General features: G+C 40.0%; 1 protein-coding gene across 1 annotated transcript; it reads left to right on the plus strand.

Moving 5' to 3' along the window:
- The first annotated feature begins 2842 nt into the window (after positions 1-2842).
- On the plus strand, positions 2843-17601 carry LOC139475335 (organic cation transporter protein-like). Its single transcript, XM_071258559.1, has 10 exons — positions 2843-2988; positions 3859-4099; positions 9958-10061; positions 11149-11303; positions 14721-14886; positions 15318-15536; positions 15952-16178; positions 16595-16776; positions 16956-17107; positions 17478-17601. Exons 1-10 carry the CDS (start codon positions 2843-2845, stop codon positions 17599-17601), a joined length of 1716 nt encoding a protein of 571 aa, XP_071114660.1.
- Positions 17602-18382: the final 781 nt, after the last annotated feature.

Here is an 18382-nt window from a genome sequence, read left to right on the forward strand (position 1 = left end):
TTTGATCATTGACGAGAAAGTCAAACGCGAGATTAATTCTGTTCGTTCGAAGCGTTTGAGAGTAAGGTACAAGACTTCCAAAAGACATACTCAGATGTTATAAAGTGAAAACATTGGATGATGCTGTTGACAAATCTATTGTAATAAAGAACCTGAATTTTCACATAGATACGGATTCTCGTGTGACAAAGAACCAGGTGGTGGCGCTTCTGCGTGACTGCCTGAAACTACGTGATGTTAACTTCAACAAGGTTGAAAGGAAGAGGCCTAGGGGTAAATGCACAGGTTTGGTCATTGCAACTCTGAATTCTTTGGAATCAAAAACTGATGTTATGAAGGCTAAATCTACGCTGAACGACTCTCGTAAATACAGGGATATTTATATAGAACATTGCACAACGCCTGGGAAGAGAATGAATAACACTAACCTCAGAACATTGATCAGAGAAATAGGGAAAGATAACCTTTACACAGTGAACCGTAAAGGATACATAACAAAACGCAACACAACGACGACACATCTGCAGGGAGTCTGGCTTGGTTTATGGAATGTTGGCAGCTGGTCTCTTAAAGGTGTAAATAATAGTCAATTTAGATTGAATGTTACAAAATCTTATGATTATGACATTACTTGTGTGTGTGAAACATTTTTAAGAAAAGGTGAAAAGATCAGTTTGGAAGATTATGACTGGTTTGGAAATAACAGGACCAGTTTACATTCGGATCAGGGGGAGTGAGAATATTTGTAAAGAAGTATATTACTATACCATCAGGTCGAGGTTTTGGACAGTGATCATGAAGGTGTTCTCTGGCTCTTGGTAGACAGTGGAAAAGCAGACGACAGTTTATGTTTAGGAGTGGCATACCTTCCTCCTATTGGCTAGGCAAGATCATGTGACCAGGAAGGCTTATTTGATACACTGATTAAACACATATATGAATACCAGAATTTGGGTAAAATAGTTTTCATGCACGAATCGGAGAAGAGTCAGAAGAGTGTAGATAATGTTAAGCCCAGAGACATGTTGGATTATTTCATTGTGCCTGATGTATCTGACTTTAACGTGCATTTAATGTCTGATGTTATAAACTGTACAGATCAGACTGGTAGTAGCAACGTTACAGATCTTTCGTTGCTTCATGTGACAATAAATGTGCTTAATAGTAAATTTAGAAGCAAAGGTCAACACTGTCAGTCTGCCACACATGGCACAAAATACCATGTGACATGTCTGTCGGATACTTTCTTGAACGACACCAGTTCGTTGAAATTACTGGAAGAGGTAATTGTTAAGATAGAAGAAGAACTGTATGAAGAAAACGACGTAACAGCTGCCTTTACTGCATTCGCAGAATTTATTCATAACGAGATGAAAACTAAGCTGAAAAAAGTGCATACAAGACATTCTAACAGTAACAATAGACACTCACGTAGATCTAAACCCTACTGGTCGGATGACTTGCAGTCAAGGTGGAACAGCGTTTGTTTAAAGGAGAAGGCTTGGTTATCTTTCAAAGGAAGCACTCAGCAAAAGCGGACTATGAAAGCTGTATATGTATACCTTTTCTCTCAGATATATATACATATAGAACAACAATCAGAAATTTTGAACCTACATAACAGTCACAAAGTAAGAGATTTGTGGAAGAAAATTGGTCGTTTAGGTTTAGCTAATGACAGAAAATCATTCAACATTATTCCTATGGAATCTACAAGGTATGGCGGCTCACAAGATAGTGGTGTTGACACCGTGCTTGAACACTGGAGGGACTTGTACAACACGCTTTATAACGGTACAGATAAAAGATTATTTGATGAAGACACTATAAGAAAGTGTGTGAACGTGTAGGTAACGGTACAGAGCACGCGCAGATGGATACGCTCGAGCTAAACATGCCCATCTCGTACCAGGAAGTCGTTAAAAATAATGTTAAAAATATTTTGTATAGAGACCACCGCCGTATTTTAACCAAGTTTAGATGTGGAATTTTACCTTTGTTTGTTGAGACAGGCAGATATTCAAAGCCTCCTATACCACTATCGGAGAGGTTATGTAAATATTGCAATTGCGATTTGGTGGAAGATGAATATCATCATTTACTACGATGCAGTTTTTATGAAGATTAACGGCATGATTTATATTGTGCAACTGAAGAAAACAACCGAAATTTTAATGTGATATCCGAAGAAGAGAAATTTATTAACTTTATGAATTCAAACGTTTTACAAAAATTGCTTGCCGCAACGCTTTTTAAATGTTTAAGAGACGACAGTCGTCACCATGATTATTGAATTACCTCTGTCTCTCCCTATCCTTTCTATTTCTTTCGTTGTTGAATCGAGGAGTTTGTTATTGTTTCCTGTGAGTCTTCTGATTTCGTAGCTAAATTTACCACCGCTCACATTATATATATTATGTATATATTTTGTTTATATTGACCTCATGCATATAGTGTCTCATAAGCCAATGTCTGGCTGGACGCACTCCATACACCTTTTATCCTATGTGCATCGATTTTATATTGTACATGTTGTGCGTGTTACACTTTAATAAACATTTTACTACGACTACTTCTGTATGAAATATAGGTGGCGCGAATTGTGTAGTAATCAAATGAGACCTATTGATCAGTATACTATACGTGTGTGCATCGTACCGCATAATGTTACATTAGCATAAAGTTACATATATTTACATAATTACAGCTGCTGTTTATAATTGTTTACACGAGCACCGTGTTCATACAGAGGCTACGCCTTTGAATGTTGTTGACTCACTGCTGCAGTTTCCTTCAATTCTCTGTTAATTTCCCAACTAGCGGTTGGTGGTTTTCCAAAACGATGAACTTCGACGACGTGTTGAGGCAACTGGGGGAGTTTGGCCCGTACCAGAAATGGTTGTACCTACTTCTGTGCCTGCCAGCAATACCACAGTCTCTCCAGGTCATACAGACAGCAGTGTTTTTGTTTGCAGTTCCTGAACATAGGTATGGATAGTCAGCGAAACATCTTAGATCTTGTCGCATTCTTATGGATGTTTCTAGCTGGTCAGTATCCCCTACATATGTCAGTCAGAGAGTAGGTTTATTTATGGACTGAAGAAGAACACCTAAATTGTCTGTTGTTATATAAGTGCTTCTATGTGTATGATCTGAGGGTACAAACACACATATTTTGCACGATGCTGCTTATACCACAACCATCTTTAATTAAATTACAAGTGTATATTTTGCTGTACAACAGCTAATCATTTTCAGTTAGGGAAAGATTTATTATATCTTTGTATTTCACAAAGCTGTTAAGTCAGCGTCGTTTTTATCGTACTCAGAAATACAGATGTGTGCAGTATATAAGCGGGCACATGTGGCCTACATGTAGTGATCTAAGGCATCGTAATTCGATTTGCAAAGTTGTGGCCCGTCAGCAATGACTGGATTCTATAATCCTGGGTTCACATTCGCATTGAAAATGATTATTTTCTTCAAAGGGGCGCAGTTGGATAAGTTGGATATATCGGTTGTTATACTTTACTCTATAGAGTTATGCCTTTGCATTTTTAAATGGACACTGACTTCAGCGATTCCATGAGCATCACACGGATCCTAATTGTTACGCGCAATTATATATAGAATATATGACTTGACGTGCATGTTTAGAAACTATTATCTCCTTCGACCAGCTGACACATGGTCATATTGCTGCAATATAAAGGGCAGCTGTTCTCTTTCCTCATCCATGCATGACCCTGTAAAATTTGCATTTAAAACAAACTTAAAACAAATGCCTCACTTTGTTACACAATATTAACATATTGTAACATGTTGACATAACACTCACTATGTTGTTTCTAATGACAGGTGTGCTATTCCAGGATTTGCCAATGACACCTACAAAGTTCAGAATGACCTTCACGAACAACTCGTGAACCGCTCCATTCCCATGACAAATGGATACTATGGTGACGAAAAGTATTCCCAGTGCCAACTGTATCGACAAACCAATACCTCCAATGTTTGGTCGTCCACAAGAAACATCACAGAACCCTGTAATGGCTGGGTGTACGATCAATCACAGTTTATATCCACAGTTTCAGACACGGTGAGTTGTAACCAAATGTGAAGAAATGCAGATTTTTTCATCCATAATAAGTCGCACAAGTGTCCAGGTAGGTTCAATTGGAACATGACAAAGGATGAGCAGGGCTCACTATTACCCCGGACTTCGACACCAACATATTTCAAAATTCAAAACATAAGGAAGGAATTAATTATTCAGAAAATCCAGAAAATCCACTTTGGACTCTACTTCTCATATTTCTATAGAAACTGTACCCCAACTGGAAAAAGAATTCATGAAGTCGGGTTTTTTTTAAAGTTAGTAGTCGCACAAATGTTGAAGTTAACAAATATTCTAAGTTCAAAACATGAAAAACATCATATTGTTTTAAGAATACATATTAAAATTAAACATTGCACTGTACCACTACTATTCGTATGGAAACTCTTCCCTAACTTTGAAAAGAGTCCATGCCATAGTCAGTTTTCAAGTCATAGGTCGAACATAAAAATGTCCTCGGACGGACGGAACTCTTGGAATAACTATATAGCCCCGCCCTTTTAGATCGGATGTATAAATAAAAGCAACATAATACCACAATATTTAAATGTTTTGTCCGAAAAGATATGAAACAACCTGTTCTACGAAGGATATCAGTCAAGTTGGTTGGTTGGTTGGTTGGTTGTGAAACGCCGCACTCAGCAATATTCCAGATATATGACCGCAATCTGTAAATAATCGAGTCTGTACCAGACAATCCAGTGATTACTGTCAAGAGCATCGATCCATACAATTGGGATCGATGACATGCATCAACCAAATTCAGCGAGCCTGACCACCCGATCCCGTTACTCGCCTCTTACGACAAGCATAGTCGACTTTTACGGCAAGCATGGGTTGCTGAATACCTCTTCTACCCCGGATCTTCACGGGTCAATGAGTCAAGTATGTAATTCGTGTATCCGCCATATGGTGAAGTGAAGAGAGATGAAATGGATTTTAACATTGCGTGCAAGATTATTTCACTCATATAGCGACGTGTATGTACTTTTGTGCGAGGCTGATTAAACTAGTTAGAACTTTTCTGGGGTTTTTTTTTATAGCTAGCTATAGCCCACCGAGATACCTCGTCGCAGTTTAACATTGATAACAGACATATTGTGAAAGAAAGCCAGTCCTTGTTGTTCCCCCTTAATGCTCGGCACCAGATGCAGGCAGCGAAACAACAAGTACCATTTTTTAACGTCTTTGTGTATGTGTATGACGTAGGACACCAACTTCATAGTCTCTACAAAATGATCTTGGTAACACATTTTTAAAAGGTCTGCACACTGTAATTCCACAAGACCGATTTACTTAATGTGTATTGTACTGTTTATGACATATACTGAACCGCAAAAGAAACGTCAGCCCACGTAACAGTGCATGAAAAGTTGTCATTTAAATATCTGGGTATTTTTTGTCAAAGTTTCTAAAATTAAACATTACCTTGTCAGGAAAAATGAATTTTGATGAATAAAAAACAAAGCAGATGACAATAAAACCGATCGCCCAAACGCATCATGGCAACGGCCATGGTAACTGGATGCACGTGAGTTCTGTGCAAATTGAAATGCACATGCGTTCCCCCAATTCTTGCCCTATAAAAATACACCCACATTCATTCGTTATTGAATTGCTGACACATGCCAAGATTGACAAGAAATCACAAAACCAAGACCTTGGACGCTTGCAAGCTGGACAAACCGCCCGGCAAGTAGCTAATCATTTCAAGTCCACGTAAGGACCATATACAGGCTCCACCAACACTACAGATGACCGGCCGAGTAGTGGAAGACCAACGACTTTAATTAGGATCGTCAGATTGTGTGACAGCATCTTCAAGATCGTTTTGCTAGTGCTGTGGAAACTACTCGACAGCTCATGGGGACACACCAGCAACATATTAGTGCGGACACCGTGCGTCGACGATTGACGAGCAGACACCTCCACTGTCACAGGCCACACCGAGGACCCATTCTCACACCACGTCTTCGCCGGGACCGTCTTCAGCGGGCAACGCAGCACCAGCATTGGCGCCACCAGCAGCGGAGAAGAGTCCTCTTCTCAGGCGTATCCGTTACTTATCTCCACAGCGGATGGCAGAGAGAGTCTGGCGACGCCGTGGTGAACATCATTCGGATGCTTGTGTTGTTGAGAGATACTCGTGGGGTGGTCATAGCATCATGATGTGGGGTGGAATTGGTCTTGCACAGAGGGTCGGCCTTGTGGTCTTCCAGAACATCGGTCCAGGGAGAGGCAATGGTGTCAAAGCAGCTCGGTACATTGATCAAGTCTTGAGACCACACGCCGTACCTCATTTGGTACGTCGCTGCATCCACGAGTTTCAGCATGATAACGCCCGTGCCCACACTGCGAGAGCAACAAGAGACTTCCTCCAGCAGAATGGCATCAGAACCATGTAGTGGCCTGCCCTCAGTCCCAATTTAAATCCCATTGAGTACCTGTGGGACGAGATTCAAAGACGGTCGATCAAGGCCGACAACTGCAGCTGAACTGCGTCAGGCGTTCCCCCATCAACCGCCTCATCCATTCCACGGCAGTCATCAATACACATGGCGGACACACGAGATACTTACTTATGATGCCATTTTCTCAGAGACTAGTGTTGTGTTTCACTTAAAGAACATTTTGACACTTTAATTTCAAGCTTGATAATCAGTTTTGCCAAGTTTCATCTTTTAAATATGTCTCAAAGTATGTTTACAGTGTTTGGATAAATAAGGTTTCTCATATATCTATCCATGGTGACGTTTCATTTGCGGTTCAGAATATCATAAACTAAAAATATATTGAAGTAATTCTTATAAATATATACATGGAAAATAATATGTTGAATTCGCCATACTGCAAACCGTTTGTTTGATAGTGGCTTCAAATATACTCGTTGAATACAAAATTGTTGACAGGGGCGTACACATGTCTGACATCGACGATGCATGAATGTCAAGAGACAAATATATTCAAACATCTGGGGCAGTTAATTCTGATCATCATTTCCGGTTAACATACATGTATGAGATCAGGTAAAGCATGTAATAGTGCAAATAAAACGTCCACAAAATATCAATACACAGTAACTTAAGTTTACATTGTAACAATCCCAGTTAATAAGTAAATATTAACTTGTTTTTGTTTTGTTATACATGTTATAGGCAATGAACACATATATACACACATATGGTGTCTATTTACAAACACTGCATTTCTCTCCATATTTACAAACACTTTATTTTCATAAACGACTCCTACTGATGAGTTTCCTCATCCTGCAACATGACACTGGTTTTGTGAACACATCCGCCACATTGCACCCTGACTCAATGTACTTCAGTTTAATCACATTGTTCTGCACTTCATTTCTGATGAAATGATATTTAATGTCAATGTGTTTTGATCTATGCTGAGTCACTGGATTCTTTGCGAGTGCTATCGCTCCTTCACAGTGACAAGTCATAAATCTCCACAGCTGTCGCAGGAGCTTCACCTCTTCCCCTCGCACGTTGACAATGCCACAGTCGACTGCTTCTTGCTTTTCCAGGAATCCGACAAGTTGAAGAGGATCACATGATTTTAAAAACGTCAGTCCATGTTCAGCGGTACCTTTGATATACCTCGGAATGTGTTTTGCCATGCCCAAATGGGTCGTTGTTGGCTTAGCCATATACTGTGACAACTTGGTCACAATATAACACAGGTCTGGTCTCGTAGCAGTCATAATATTGATCAGACTTCCAACAATCACTCCGTCGAGCCGAGTCTGGGATCGCCCTGTTCAGTTGCAGTTGTCTCCCTTTCTATGTCAGCGCCCGGGTCACATGGAGTTGCATTTGGTTTACAGTCCATCATGTTGAGTGAGTGAGTGAGTTGGTTTTAACGCCGCTTTTAACAGTATTCCAGTTATATTACGGCGTGTCAGCTTAATGTGGGAGGAAAGCCACGAGCACGGGTGCTGTCAAACCTAGAAACATAATCGGGGCGAACCGGGTTTCGAACTCACAATCATAGGTTTCTGGCGTGCCCAAGGGACGCAACTCTGCACAGCGATTCGCGGCGCCTTAGACGACCGGGCCACCCCAGAAGATACTGTTGAACTTCAGCATCTTCTCAATATGTCATTTCAACATTGTCGTTGAACCATGAAAGCTTCCCCAAGTCCTTCATCTTGAACCGCTGACACAAAGAATATTTTATCCCATGAAGTATGCTCGTCTTCTCTGCACAAATGATGATGTCATCAACCCACACTACCATAATTACGAATGAATCTTCAGTCGTCTTGCAGTAGACACAAGGATCATCAAGTGATTGGTTCAAGTTCAGATCTTCAACCAAGAACGCGTTTGAGGCCGTGGAGGGATGTCTTGAACCACCAAACAAGTTTCTCACAGGTCTGTGGCTTTACTGCAAAACCTCCTAGTTGCTGCACACATATCTCACAGTCTATGGGTGCGTTCAAATAGGCTGTCCTTACATCCTATGGGTGCGTTCAAATAGGCTGTCCTTACATCCATCTGATGAACCACCACATCTTTCTGAACTGCAATGTTGTATCAGAGTCCGAATTGACGTCATTTTGGGCAAAAGTCTCTTTACAGTCGATACCAAGGACCAGTGGGAATCCCTTTACAACATACCTTGCCTTGTATTTCTCAGAATCGGGGCAAGATTTCACAACAAACACCCATCTTCCACCCCACCCCCCCCCCCCCCCCCCCCCCCCCCCCCCCACCCCCCATCGATCTACCTTCTGGTAATGTGGTGATTTCAAATGTCTCATTTTCTTTCAGAGCGTCTATCTCTTCACGCATTGCCTTCTTCCACCTCGTTGCAAAAATTGAAGACATTGCTGCAGGAATACCAGCCACTTTGTTAGTAATCCATAGTATACATTAAACTATCTTCCGTCTCAGATTCTGACATCTCAGACCCTGTGACGTAGTCCTGCAGGTACTTGGGTCTGGTTTGTCTCTCTCCTGGGATATCTTCCCGTTTCCTGTTCTCTGTTACCATGTTGTTGGACTAAATTCTGCACACATTCTTGCTGTCGTTTATTTTGTTTTTCAGTTTCTTCTCATTCATGGTCGTCCATCTTCAACGACGTAAGCTCCATGTATAATGATATTATTCGTGGTTTACCCCATCCAATGTAGTGCTCCCGTAAAATCTCCAACGCCCGTCTCCCATCGTCTTTTGCGTCCCTCATAGTGCAAATAAAACGTCGATAAAATAGCAATACACAGTAACCTATGTTTACATTCTAACATAATAACTGCAAAGACTGCTTTTTTTCTCATTTGCACAAATACACTCCAGCTGTAGACAATAGTGGGAAATAAAGGCTCCACCCATTCTATTTTCAGCCAGTCAGGAAACAGTAGTCCGTTAATGGTCGTGGTCTAATTATTTTACGGTGTATGGTATCATCAACGCCAAAATATTGGTTGTTTATGAAATCAAATGCCGTAGCCTTACTTGCAATATATTTGTGAAGCTGTAAAGAATACTGCTGATATGGATTTCTCAGAGACACGTTCATTTTGTAGGTGGGAACGTTACTGGTCAAGATATGACGGCTAATCAGGATTCCCATGTCCAGAGTAGTGGTTGAAAGGACAGACTGAGTGAAAGAAAAATATTAAAAACTTTAAAACTGCTTCATGACAACTCAGTTTTCCATCTTAATGACAGGAGCGTCGAAAGACCATTGTCACTTTAGTATTCAGATTCTTGCAGGTTATCTGGTACATTACTTTGTCCGACTAAAAACGATTTACATTTCTAATCCACATGTATGCACAGTGCATTATGTATGGCCGATTGTACTGATTTCTTTCCAGATGGGTTTTGTTTGCGAGAAGAAGTCCTACGTGAGTCATACCAGAATGCTGGGTATGTTTGGGCATTTGGTTGGAGGTCTCATCAACGGACCATTGGCAGATATGTGAGTTGCCAGGACGGGGAATCTTCGATGTTAGTGAGAGAGAGAATGTTGCTGTACTAATTAAATGATTAGGGTATTAAGCAACCCATACTTGCCATAAAAGGCGACTATGTTTGTCGTAAGAAGAGGCGGCTAACGGGATTGGGTGGTCAGGCTCTCTGATTTGGCTGATGCATGTCATCGATCCCGATTGTGTGGATCGATGCTCATGGTGTCACTCACTGGATTGTGTGGTCCAGACTCTATTATTTACAGACCGCCGTATAGCTGGAATATTGCTAAGTGTGGTACATTCCAGTTAAATGACGTCGCCCTGTAAATAATCGCGTCTGGACCTAATCCATCCAATCCACGATTCACGCCGTCGGGGTAGGATGACAAACAATCAACCGAGCCTGACCTCAATAAATCCTTACTAAGGTGTCACTGATTGACTATATTTTTGTTCATGGATTTACGACATAATGCATTCTGAAAACAGCAATTAATACAAATATACCATTTTATGTATCCGACCGTAAACCTGTGTGACTTACTTTGAATATTCATAGATTCGTGACTGATGACAAACAGTTATCTATCCACGCAATAAAGTGGCGCATGATTAATGACTTAGTGCTGAAATCGTATGCAACTGAGGTTGACAACATGTTGTGTGGAACCTATCCGGACACTAGTTTGGCAACACCGTCTCTCCAGAAACGACCGACCGTCCACTATGTGCTATCGGGGTTAAATGGTTAATACCTGGCTCTTAATTTGCTAAAAGAGTGTCCTCGCGAAATCATTTATCACTGCTCTACCTGAAACTACTCTCTGCAGATGTGTATATAACCTGTTGTGATCTAAATGATTGTATCTAACACAACTCTTCGACATGACTGCAGGAAATAAATAAATAAGATTCATTCATTCGCTTACTGTGTACATGGTACTGTTCATGTGCCACAATGGCCCTCTGTTATGTCGTGAAGTGCCTGTATCTCATTATACACTAAGATATGCCTAGTGGAAAAACGACACATTCATTCATAAATTCTGTACACTATTATGCAGAATGTTGCAGATTATCTTGTGTTTTCTGCAGATTTGGAAGACGACCAGCTATAATCTGCAACATGTTCATGCTGGTGCTGCTCAGTATCTGTCTGGTGTGGTCGAACTCAGCCCCTGTGGTCCTCTTCCTTGATTTCGCGATCCACATCTGTTGCATTGGCCAATATCTCGTGTGCTTCGTATTTGGTATGTCTATGAACTAATTTCCTTATCCCCGACTTTCTGCCATCACAAAGTACAAGTACTATTAACAAAGAAAGAGGGACATACATGTAGCATGTAGCGGAGGTTTTGGTGTTGGCTTCGACACGGCTGCGCTACACATGTATTTGTGGACGTCTCCAGCTTTAATTCACTTTCACAGCCTGGCTGTATTATCAGGACGCAATGTTTCGCGTACTAATATGCAAATAACGTATGAGGCAATGACATGCCACGCGATGCTTTTTGCAGACAATTGCAAAGATTGCTTGTGTTTGTGGACAAATAGAAGCGTATGGAACAGAATGGGATTCAGCCTCTCAACCCTGACCATGATTTGTTTTAAACTTTTCTGAGGAGTCATACCGACGACATTGAACAGAAGCAATAGGTATCGAAATGACACCCGCATCTATTACATGAAGACACTGAAATCTGAAATGTTTTAATATGATCCTAAGAATGGTCTTTATTGAATTTTCTCGAAGAATAAGAGCAATTTAATCTGGGCCTCTAACCTCTTTCAAATATCAGAGAATACATGCATTGTGAAGCCGACCTTTTTCCTTATGCAGTGCAGTCATGTCAACAATATCCTACAGTTAGCAGCGTAGAATGAACACGCCGGAAAACATCCTTTTAACGATATTATAGACTCGGTGAGATTCGTAAATTCAGTTACTAAAGGCCATTGTCGTCATTATCTAAGAAAATCACTGTCCTGTAAAAGAGGTAACACATACTATTTATGACTTTTTTATGTCGCGTCCAAGATTATTGCACTTATATAGCGACTTGCATGGACGTGTGTGTGTGGCTGCTTGTACTAGTCCGGACTCATGCCGATTTATAGTGCTAGCACACTGAGATACCACGCCACAGTTTAACATGAATACCCTACTCAGACACAGTATACTGACTCCGAGCCGACCAGTCCTTGTTTTATCCCCCTGATGCCGAGCGCCAGACAGGGTAACAACAAGTATAATCTTTTAACGTCTTTTGGTATAACGCGGCCGGGGATCGAACCCCGGACCTTCCGCTCTCCGGCCGGACGCTCTACCACTAGACCATGGAGGTGGTCCCTTTTCTTTGTAATGCATGTAAAACAAGAAAGTTTATAAACCGCGGAGAACATCAAACAGCAATGATAAATCTTCATCAAGGTTTCATTATTGATTGTAAAGTATTTGCATCAACAATCTAATGTTAAATTACCTTTCCCTAACTACATACATATAGTATTTGCATCAACAATGATTATCTAAAGTTTAATTTCCTTTCCCTGAATACATATATACTATCAACTCCCCGTAAATTATATTAATTCTTTAATGCTTTTATTCTCGACTGAATCAATACATGAACTAATTTGCTTTAACGATGCCGTCAATCGGAGGCTGCTAACCAAAGTACCGCACCCAATGAGGTCTGTGTGAATGGGTAACTTAGGTTAATGAAAGTACGACGTAAACACGTTAACATGTGTTAACATTGGGTTAAAAATTGAGGTTGGGCCATTGATTTTGCCTCTCACCACCCGTGTTTCAGAATGAACTATAATTAAACAAAGATACGCATCGGGATTGCGGGGAAACATACACGATTCGTTCTGGTTGCATATTCATGGATCAGTCACCATGTCATTAACTGTTTGTGTCTTTGTGTCTGGTATATCCACCATTAACCAGAATGTGTCATATCTACAAAAATACATACAAGCTAAGTATTTGCCCACTTAATTTCGTGGGTCCAGTTTTATATGATCACCTGCATAACTATATATATAAATATATATATATATATATATATATATATATATATATATATATATATATATATATATATATATATATAACAGGGATTATAGACTCCTGTGTATATTACAGACTGACTTTGTAATTAAATGAACATGTTCTTCGGCGACGTACAGGCATCACCCACTCCGTCAGTATTGATAAACAGTGTGCAATTGATAAACGAATTATCATAATTAACCCTATGTACTTGTATTCATGAATACAGTAAAATGTCATTTACAAAATAGAAACCAAACAACTTTATATTATATTGACACTAAAAGTTGGTTTGTTGGTTTGTTGTTTTACGCCGCACTTAGCAATATTCCAGCTATATGACGACGGTCTGTAAATAATCAATCAACTAGACAATCCAGTGATTGACATCATATGGCATTATTCCAGAAGTCAGTTGGTGTAAAGTTATATATCCAGTGCTGGTCATTTTAGTAAATGGCACTTACATGTTTGTCCCTTGCATGTCTTCTTAAAACGCGTGGTACATTAAGGAAGAGGAATTCTCTCTACAGGTAACAGTAGCAGTAGCAGTAGTAGTAGTCTCTCCACATGTAACTACTGGTAGTCAGACTGGTAGTCAGACTGGTTAGGCTCATCATCGGCTCAGGGCCCTTGCCCCCTCTACACGCAGCCCAGACAGCGAATGGGACTTCTCCCAAGAAGGCGAAGCCTAGTCAAACCCACCCCGAACTTTTCGGAGAATGTGAAGACTCCCCAACACTGCAGACTTCTGCATTACCCAGATTGTCAGAAGGGCTGTATTCCTGGTAGCAAACACGGGTACTCCCCCAATGTCAGTCAGCAGATTTGGAGATACCAAACCTAAGGCACCAAGACCAATGGGGAGTCGGACAACTTGGTACTTGAGATGCAAGTGTAACATTCGAAAGCGAGTATTTGCCATGTTTTTCCTCAGTCTTGTCAAACACATTAGTGTCAAAGGGGACAGAAAATTCAATGATATAAATGATTTCATTGGATTTATCAAAAAGGACAAGATCAGGTTTGTTGGCCTGGATACGTCTGAGGCTGTAAATGGACCTATTCCAAAGGATTTTCTATTTATCATTTTCCATGACGCCCTCTGCATATTCTGGGTCGTACCATGGATGGTCCTCTGTGTCAAAACCACAAGCATGGCATAAAATGATCGAGCCACCCCATCATTTCGCTTAAGATACAAGCGAAGGACTCTGCAGGATTGCTGATCTTCTCAACACATTATCATTATTATTATTATCATTATTATTATTATTATTATTATTATTATTATAAATGACAAGGTATATCTTGAACAATCGTTCTATTTCACTATTACTATGTGTGTCGTAATGGGCGACTGAACGAATCGGGTTGTCCAGTTTAGTGACTTGTTGATTGCGTGCCATCGTATCACGACTGCGTGGATCTTTGCACATAATATTAACCACTGGATTGTCTGACACAGATGCGACTTTATACAGGCCGCTGTCATTACATAGCTGAGTTTGGCATTAAACAACAAAGACTACGATGTGGTACTCTCAACGTCTGTATATGTAATCCACATTCCCGTGAGTGTAGTGCTATTTGTGTCTTGAAACAGGCATGGAGATAGTCGGTCCCTCTAAGCGTATGTGGGCAGGTGTTGCCATGAACCTCTTCTGGAGCGCGGGGAACATGGTCACAGCACTTTCGGCATATCTCTTCAGGGACTGGAGGACTCGACAGCTGATTGTCAGTGTCCCGGCAGTTGTCTTTGCTTATTTATAGTAAGTTTTGGAATTTGACGTACTCTATACGTATTACAAACATGAAACTATTTAAGGTACAATCTATGTATAGAAACTTGCAATGAAACAGTAGTATTGCTTTTTTATGTTCCCATATCGGAGTAATATATGTACATGCCTGATATCGGAATAATAATAACCGGTCGTGTATCAAAAGTCAAATAGTTTACTAAATGAGACCATAGATTTTATCATCTACGTTAAATGCTTCAGTTGGTGACTTACTAACATATGATTGTTCAAGCATAGAAATATTTATTTTAAATTACATTCATAAAATTATGTATTCAAAGAACAAGTATTTCCTGACATTATAAACATGTGATATGGTTCATTATATCTTTTTGGGATGGACTGGAAAGCTCTCTCAATTTAATCATGATAACCAGGTTTATATTTTTTCACCACAGTTTTATCCCAGAGTCTCCAAGATGGCTTTTGAAACATGGCAAACAAGAAGAAGCTAAAAGGATAGTTGCAAATATTGCGAAGAAGAACAAAGTAGAAATAGATCCACAAATACTTGATGAGGTCAATATCGAAAAGGAAGAGGTATTACAAGAACCATTCTGGAATCTTTTGAAGTCTTCTGTGATGAGGCGTCGAATGATGATCATCTGCTATAATTGGTACGAGTTTGTTCCCTACATAAGTTCTGACCAAATTTTAAATAAATAGAAATAAAATATCAGCACTATATAATGTGAATCGTGAAGGCCACCTGTTGTTAGTTTATGGAGAGATTGTTAATAGTCGTTAAGTCCTTTCCGAATTGTGCAGATCGATGCTCGTGTCAATCACAGTATTGTCTGGTTCAGACTCGATTATTTACAGACCGCCGTCATATAGCTGGAATGTTGCTGAGTGCGGCGTTAAACAACAAAAAAAGGAAGAGAATATTCCAGTGAAGAAAAGTTTTACATAGGATTCAACATAAACATCTTGTTTTTTTCAATTTGTACGAGTAAGCGAGGGAACCTTTAAACATACTTAACATTACTTTCGTTAAAGAGAAGAAAACCTATTGTCATTGGGTTTTTTCAGGTTTGCAGTTGGAATGGGCTTCTATGGCCTTAGTATGAACGTCACCAATCTTTCCGGTAACATCTACCTCAACTTCCTCTTGTTCGTTATCGCAGAAGCAGTTGCCTACATTTCCTGTTTTTTCCTGATGGATCGTATTGGCCGCAAGCTGCTGTTGTGTATATCTCTGTTGCTAACAGGGGCAGCTTGCATTTTTCCTTTGATTCCAGTGCTAGCTTCAGATACACGTAAGTGTCATTATCAAAAATCACTAACGTGTTTATAAGTGTTTGTAGAAATACTGGAACAAGGTTTAAGGTGTCATTTTCAAGACTTCACATATTAGCATGTCCATAATAATCATTCGTACAAAATAAAAAAGAAACATATTCATTGCAAACATTCTTTAAATATGATGTACTTTGTATCACGGGGTAAAGGCATATATATTAAAATAGTCTCTTATGGCCACATGCAGGACAAGACAGGGTAAGACCTCAAAGGCACGGCTCAGTACTAGCAACGTCTTGCTTGACATTAAAACCTGAAGACATGTCCATTCCTTTTTCGATGAGAGATGTATCGCAGGTACCAGCAAATGTACCACCAAATCCCTGAGATTACCCATAACTCCTAATAATTATCCATTGTTTTACTCCACAAGCGGAGAAATGGGCCATTAACCTCCTCGCCATTATAGGAAATATGTGTGCCTCTGCTGCCATGTGTGCCGTCTACACCTTCACAGCTGAACTCATGCCAACCACATCAAGGACATTTGGCATGTCAATGAGTTCCGTCTGCTGTAGAGTTGGAAGTATACTTTCCCCCTACATTGTTGGCTTGGCAAGTTTTACCAAATCTTTTCTTTTGCAGGTTTTACATGTTTCGTTTTAACTGAGGTAACTGAATTAAATGAATTGATAAATGAATTTTGGACTTTATGATCACCTTAAGATTTTATACTTTGATTTCCGTTATCATATGAAATAGATCATTACATACAAATAACCCCTACATTTCAGACGATGTACATATCAGGACGTTTCGGACAGATTCTCCCCATGCTGGTGTTCGGGGGTATCGCCATCATAGCGGCCCTTCTGGGTCTGCTTCTTCCGGAAACGCTGAACAAAAAGCTACCGGAAACCATCAAGGAAGCTGAGATGCTCGGGACGTAAGTAGTTTTGATAACTATCAATTCAGTCACAGGTCAGCAGCAGACTTATCTGAGGTAAGGGACTTGAGTTTCATTCCAATTTCAGTGCAGGTTTCAATGCTGTTTTATTAGTCTAGCTTCAGTTCAATTTCAGTCAAATTACGGTTTCAGTCGCATGATTGGTTTCTTTTTCGGTAAATCTTTTATTCATCTGGGTCAAATTAAACAAGACGACATTGAATATAGAGTCAAACCTTATCATATTTATATACATACGTGTCACTAATACAATCTGATAATGATCCCATGATCATTTCCTTTCTAAATGTAATAGTGGAATAGAGACATATTTTAGATTTGTGTGAAGCACCAGATTCGTTGCTTTCAGGAACGTGTACAACGAAGAAGTTGCAGATGCATCACCTGTACATGCTGAGCTGATTCCACTGGAATCTGAGTCCGAGACGAAAGAAGGCAAAGCTGAAGATTCTAACAATGTCCTACTTGTGTGAAACAATACTCTGGAAATATTCACATGTCATGAATATATATTAAAAAATCCAATTAGGAGATATGTGAAGAGAGTTTCAAGTGTCCAAAATTGCTCATTAAACGTCAGCGAATTCCTGCAGTTTCCAACTTTTATATTATTGATTCTCTCACTATTTTTTGTCAGTTTTACTCATCTTTCTCGTTACATGTATTATAATTCAACCCCATTTCAAGTCATGTTTCTGAAAAGAAATATTCTAGTTGTAAACTATATCATATTTTCCGCCACACAACTTTCTGGGGTCGGAAGTGGGATGACACAGATGATGTTGGAAATTCCCAGAGGGATCAACCAGAGTGACAGCCTGTGTTTCAGACACTGCAAACACGAAAACGTCATATATGGTCATTGGACGGGAAAACGACGTTATTTGGACGTTTTGAAACCATCGTTTTTCCGTCCAAATAACGTCGTTATTTGACATCGGAATTTACTGGGAGAGAACGATATCATCAAGCTCCTCCCTTTCTTGATTGACATTGTCAATCAAGCAACAGCGTCTACCGGTATTTCTACATCTCAGATTTCATTGGTCAGTTCTCGCGTGTTAGATTACAGGCCCGCGTTTGACGCTGCACTCGAAGCGCTTAGCGGAAGTATTGAAATCAATCGTTCTGCGCATGCGGATTACTTAATGCCTTGTCCAAATTTTCCGTTCTGTGCATGCGCGATTTCGCGTATTGTTTCCGAGATTTCATGTCACCACTATTTGATAATGATTCATAAACACAGTCTCGTGA

The sequence above is a fragment of the Haliotis cracherodii genome, unplaced genomic scaffold (genome assembly GCF_022045235.1).
Source record: "Haliotis cracherodii isolate W230 unplaced genomic scaffold, xgHalCrac1.p SCAF_3, whole genome shotgun sequence".
NCBI lineage: Eukaryota > Metazoa > Mollusca > Gastropoda > Lepetellida > Haliotidae > Haliotis > Haliotis cracherodii.

Bases quoted from the DNA above. Each gene is read 5' to 3' on its own strand.
- LOC139475335 (XM_071258559.1), top strand. From the start codon at position 2,843: ATGAACTTCGACGACGTGTTGAGGCAACTGGGGGAGTTTGGCCCGTAC. The intron at 4,100-9,957 runs GTGAGTTGTAAC...ATTTCTTTCCAG, and splicing joins TATCCACAGTTTCAGACACG to ATGGGTTTTGTTTGCGAGAA. The intron at 10,062-11,148 runs GTGAGTTGCCAG...TGTTTTCTGCAG, and splicing joins AACGGACCATTGGCAGATAT to ATTTGGAAGACGACCAGCTA.